Source organism: Ursus americanus, chromosome 22 (assembly GCF_024610735.1).
Source record: "Ursus americanus isolate L20-20 chromosome 22, mUrsAme1.1.p, whole genome shotgun sequence".
Taxonomy (NCBI): Eukaryota; Metazoa; Chordata; class Mammalia; order Carnivora; family Ursidae; genus Ursus; species Ursus americanus.
In genome coordinates, this window is record NC_142148.1 from 16,238,474 (window position 1) to 16,244,473 (window position 6,000).

A 6,000-nucleotide genomic window follows, 5' to 3' on the forward strand; every position below is an offset into this window, starting at 1 on the left:
GCCTGGTACGGCACCCTCCCTGTACTGGGTACCACCAGTCTCAGCCTGGGCTACCCCCAGATCTCTTATCCATCCTATACACAGATTAGCTCCCCTGAAGCCCAGCTATGTTCAAGTCACTTCTCTGCTTTAAAAACCTTCAATGGGAGAGGTATGCCTGGGTGGCTCAGTCGTTAAGCGTCTGCCCTCGGCCCAGGGCGTGATCCCAGGGTCCTGGGATCAAGCCCCGCATCAGGCTTCCCTGCTCTGCTGAGAGCCTGCTTCTTCCTCTCCCACTCCCCCTGCTTGTGTTCCCTCTCTCCCTGGCTGTGTCTCTGTCAAATAAATAAATAAAATCTTAAAAAAAAAAAAAAACAACCTTCAATGGGAGGGATGCCTGGGTGGCTCAGATGGCTAAGTGCCTGCCTTCGGCTCAGGTCATGATCCCAGTGTCCTGGGATTGAGCCCCCGCATCGGGCTCCCTGCTCAGCAGGGAGTCTGCTTCTCCCTCTCCTTCTACTGCTCCCCCTGCTGTGCTCTCTCTGTCAAATAAATAAATAAAATCATAAAAAAAAAAGTTTTGGGGCGCCTGGAAGGCTCAGTCATTTAAGTGTCTGCCTTTGGCTCAGGTCATGATCCCAGGGTCCTGGGATCAAGCCACATGTTGGGCTCCCTGCTTAGCAGGGAGTCTGCTTCTCCCTTTGCCTCTCCCCTGCTTGTGCTCGCTCTCTCTGAAATAAATAAATAAAATCTTTTAAAAAATGTTTTACAAGACATACACTAAGAAAAAAAAAAGACCTCAATTAAACATATCCAGGGGGAAAAAAGGTAAAATAAAAGATAAGGCCAGCAGGAGTCTAGGATGGAACAAACAATTTAGAAAAAGGTCTGGTAGTTTCTATAAAACTAAGCATACACCACCCCATGACCATATAAATATCTCGCCCAGAGAAACGAAATCATAATCCTCAAAAAAGATTTATGTAAGAATCCTCCCAGCAGCTCTATCCACAATAGCCAAAAACTGAAACCAGCCCAAATGCCCATCAACAAGAGAAACATATTGTGGTATACCCGAATAAAGGAATGCTATTCAGCAATAAAAACAAATTGCTGAATCAAGCAGCTATTTTGTTAAGCAAAAGAAGCCAGATAGAAAAGAGTACAGCTGTATGATTTCATTTATAGGACATTCAAGAACAGACAACACAAAACAAACCAAGAGGCATTACTTCAGCAATTGCCTGGAGCCAGGGAAGACGGACCACAAAGGGACCTTTCTGGGATCATCAAGGTGGTGCTTTCAACTGTTCACTTTAAAAAGGTGCATGTGATTGTACCTAACAGTGAAGGTGATTGAACAATAAAAAGAAAATTCAGAGCTTGATGTCCCACGGATGCAGTTAATTTTTTAAAATTATAATAAAGAGGAGGGGCACCTGGGTGGCTCAGTAGGTTAAGCGACAGACTCCTGATTCCAGCTTAGGTCATGATCTAAGGGTCGTGAGATGGAGCCCCGGAGTTGGGGCTCACATTGGGCATGGAGCCTGCTTGGGATTCTCGCTCTCCCTCTCCCTCTGCCCCTCCTCGCCCCAACATGTGGCTGCGCGTATTCTCTTTCTCTCTCTCTCTCTCTCTAAATAAAATAATAATAACAATAGTAATAAAGAAGTTGCACATCAGGCTAATCAGCCTAGCGGACAAAGGACAAGAAGCAAGCAGTTAGTGCCCAGGATGCAGAACACACCAGCTTCCAAGAGACAGTGTTCCAAGAGTCCTCCACAGCTCCCGAGAATGCTCTGAGAAGAGGCACTCGGGAGAACCAGAGCACCCGCCCACCTCTTTCACCAGCTCCTCCTCTTCATTGCACCCATCACAGCGTCAGGCACACACCCACCCCAGGCTCAGTTCTCTGACCAGACCCCCAGCGGCCACCAGCCCCTCCCCCAAAATGTCTCTCAGTGTCACTCACCTCCTCGTGGGTCCATTTGACCTTGCACTTGCTGTCCCTTTGCTCTGGCACATCTGAATCTGTGTCCTGGTAGTGCAGCTCGTCCAGCTCCTCACTGCAGGGAGAGCAAGCTAAGGGTCAAGGGCATGTGTCTTCACACATTGCTCCGTGACGGATGGACAGCGTGTGGGCAGTGGCTGGCGATCTCTAGGGAAAGGCTTGAGGGAGGCAGCCTTTTACTGCCCACTTTTGATATGTCCACCCTCCTCCTTTTTTAATTCTTTAATGAATTGGGGTTATGGACTATTTTTATTTTCTTTATCCTTTTATTTTCACAAATACCCTAATGAGTTCAAAAGCTGCAAGGAAAAAGAAGTTAAGATTTCACCAAGAAGAAATGCCTGGGTGGCTCAGTTGGTTAAGCATCTGCCCTCAGCTCAGGTCATGATCCCAGGATCCTGCGATTGAGCCCTGCTCTATTGGGCTCCTTGCTCAATGGGGGGCCTACTTCTTCCTCTGCCTGCCACTCCCCGTTTGTGTTCTCCCTCTCTCTCTCTGACAAACAAATAAATAAAGTCTTTAAAAAACAAAAGATTTCACCAAAAAAAGAATATTATGATATTCAAACCAGACACCTCTTTGGTATTTTCTTTTCTATACCATAACTTTTTTAATTTTATGGTTATTTTAAGGATTAAATCTGGTGATATAAACAACCATCGAGCACATATTTCAAGATATATTGGTTATCTGAGGGGCACCTGGGTGGCTCAGTTGTTAACCATCTGCCTTCGGCTTGGGTCATGATCCCAGGACTCATGATCCCATGGTCCTGGGATCAAGTCCCGCATCAGGCTCCCTGTTCCTCGGAGAGTCTGCTTCTCCCTCTCCCTCTGCCTGCTGCTCCCCTGCTCCTGCTCTCTCTGTCAAGCAAATAAATAAAATCTGAAAAAAAAAAAGAAATATTGGTTATCTGAAAATAACACTTTTTTTTTCAAAGATTTTATTTATTTATTTAACACAGAGAGAGAGAGAGAGAGAGAGAGAGAGAGAGAGAGAGAGAGGGAGGGAGAGAGACAGAGTAACAAGCAGGGGGAGTGGCAGGCAGAGGGAAAGGGAGAAGCAGGCTCCCCGCGGAGCAGGGAGCCTGATGTGGGACTCAATCCCGGGACCCTGGGATCATGACCTGAGCCAAAAGCAGACGCTTAACCGACTGAGCTACCCAGGCGCCTCTGAGAATAACACTTTAAATATATCACCTCATTAACTATGTCCATTTTCCAATCCTTGCCTACACACAGGCATGGTTTATGGAGAGAAAAATCAAAGTACAAGCAGCCTTGACTTCTGGATGTTATTTTCTAACAGGCAATTTTTCAAGTTCCTCCTAAATCTTCATATCTATCAGGTTTAATGATTACAGAAATGGAAATGACACTCTTCACTCCAGGAATGTCAGGTGCTGGGGGCAGGGAGGGAAAGGTTAGTAAGCTCCCAACTCCATGTAGTGGGAATGCCTCTGGTCACCTGTCAGGTACATTCCTAAGTCAGGCGTCTGTAAGTGGGAAAAGCCATCTCCAAACAAGCAAGGCAAAGCACAAGCCTTGTTGCAAGAGGACAAGGACTTCCTTTCATGTCCATCTTCCCCTTCTCCAGGGCTCAGCAACTTCCTAGAGTCACTCCTGAGCTCCCACACCTCAGAAATCCTCCTGTCTCTCAGAATGAAGGCCCTTAGGCTGCTCCTTGACAGGGACAGAGGTCAGCTCCACCTCCACATCCGCAGGGCCTTTGGGGGTTGCCATCAAAAGGCCTTAAGAAATGTTTGCTCCGGGAATGACTGGATACTTGAATTAATGAATAAACATGCCTTACTGCTGCCTATTGGTTGATAAGAAATGCTAATTAAATGCTAATTAAAGCTCAGTAAATGTTCCTTCAAAGATAGAAGGTTGTCTTTGGGAACACTCTCCGGTGCTCCAATACTTTAACAGGGACAAGCAACTCAGCTGGGAGATACACAGTATACGAAATATACTTCCATCATCAACATGGAGCCAACCATCTACTTCACAGGCATTCCCATTACCCACGTTTAACAGATGTGGACCCTGAGGGGGACAGGGGTTATGCCACTTACCAAGTCCACAAAGCAGGGCTCCAGACCTGCACCTTCAAGCCCTTACCCTGTGATCCCCCCTGAAAAAGTAGAGGCCAAGTTGGTGGTGGCAACCACATGTAGGTCCAACACACCCTTTCTATGCCCTTCCATGTTCTGGGCTCTGCTCCAGGCTGGGTGAGTCAGAAGCTGAGCGGGAAGTGGGGCACTGGTGCAGAGGAGAGTTAAAGCGAGTGGCCAAGAATTGAACTGAGGGCTGTGGGGTGCCAGCGCACAGAAACCATCCCTCACATGGGAGGGGACTCCTCCACAGATCCCCAGGAGCAAAGTGGCAGAGGACCTGGGGGTTTTCTGGGGCTTGTCATTCCTTGGAATAATATTTCCTGCACCAAAAATGAGGACAGGGTCCGATAAGTGGCTGATCAGAAAACTCTTCCTGGGAAATGGAGGTGCCCTGGGAAATGGTGGCCTGAGGAAGACAGAACCTGTGCCAGGCACCCTGACCAGGGCCCAGGGATCAGAGGCTTCCATGCTGAGAGGAACTCTGGGGAAAGCCAGCAGTGAGTGCTTCTTAAGTCTATACCCTCTTCGTGAGAAGGGGGACACCAAGGGAAGGGGGTTAAGGTTATCTGGGCTGCGGGAATCCAGGGAGGGAATTGGGCAGGCAGGCCCCCTTTATCCTTTGACTCCCAGACTGACGTAAAACCCAGAGATCAGGCCCCAAGCACACAGGTGTAAGACAGGGACCTGGAACCTACAGACTAGGTTCCAGGCTCCACTCTGCCTCTTACTCTCTGGAGGAATAAGTAAAATGGAGACTGCAGTTCCTGCCTTGGCCCCAGAGCGGTCTTGATACGCATCTGTCTCTCTTCCCCTCACCTTCAACCCTAACTGCCCCAAACTCCTCATGTGGAACAGGAAAACAGGTCTCTTAAACTAAACCAAGCTGGGGCCCGCGACACCCAGGCTGAGGGTAGAGGGGAGACACACAAAAGAGTCCCCTCCCCCCGGCACCCTTCTCGGGCCGGAGAGGGTTTGGGGAGCTCCGTACTTCCCGGAATGTTTGAGAAGAAATGCCCACTGCCAAATATGAACCCAAATAGGTTTGAACTAAAAGTCCTCCAGGCTTTGGCTTCCCCCTCGCTGCGGCTTGGAGGGAGAATCACTTACCCTTCCAGGGGTCGCCTCCCTCCCCGGTAAAGGCCCTAGCAGCTGACACTGCCGTCCCACCCCCACCCCGCAATTAGGCGGGAGACAAAATGACATCATACAGGGCTTGGCCCGGGTCCCAGAAGACCCGCCCGCCCCCGCTCCGAGGCCCAGCAGGCCTGGGGAGCTGAGCGAGGGGCCCCCAAGAGCCCCCCGGCTTCGCGCGCGCCCTCTGCCTCGGGAGACCCGGGACACAGCAATTCCCCGGGAAGCCCAGCGCCACCCGGAGGGGCCACGGCAAGGGTAGGGGTGGGGTGGAGGCAGGGGTCGGGGTGGAGGGGGATGTAGGGGAAAGCCCTCGGCCGCCCGGCTCCGCTCACCCGCGCGTCCGCCGAGACATCCCCCCGGCCCGGGCCGCGCCGCGCTCGCCCGCCCGCCGGCTGAGCCCGGAGCGGGAGCCGGGCCGGGGTCAGGGTGAGGCTGCTCGGGCCGCTCCGGGCCCCGGGGCCGCGCCGGGAGGCGTCAGCGTATCCGTAGATCCCGCCGCTGCTCTCAGGAACTGCAGCCACCACCGGCGCGCACAGAAGCACTTTTCTATCTCCCGCCAAGCGCGACGGCGCCGCCCGGGCCTGGCGCGCGGGCGGGCGGGCGTGCGCGGGGCGGGGCCTGCGGGTTGCGCGGGGGCGGGGCCGGCGGGGCGGGCTCGGGGGCGGAGCCTGAGGAAGGCAGGCGCCGCACGGGTCCAGAGCCCTGAAGCCCCAGGGCCAGGAGAGTCGGCGGTGAGGGCGGCGATTTTGGGGACTTA

At 52.0% G+C, this 6,000-nt stretch overlaps 1 protein-coding gene across 2 annotated transcripts in view; it reads right to left on the reverse strand.

Moving 5' to 3' along the window:
* The window catches only part of MYBL2 (MYB proto-oncogene like 2), a 31,712-nt gene extending 25,914 nt beyond the window's left edge, over positions 1–5,798 (reverse strand). The window contains exons 1-2 of one of the 2 annotated variants that reach the window (XM_045804659.2): positions 5,576–5,798; positions 1,952–2,045 (exon numbers count right to left, since the gene is read on the reverse strand). In XM_045804659.2, coding sequence (XP_045660615.1) covers positions 1,952–2,045; positions 5,576–5,595 — 114 coding nt within the window. In that variant the 5' untranslated portion in view covers positions 5,596–5,798. The remainder of the gene's footprint in view (positions 1–1,951; positions 2,046–5,575) is intronic. The other variant, XM_045804658.2, reaches the window with a different exon arrangement.
* Between the last annotated feature and the right edge of the window lie 202 nt (positions 5,799–6,000).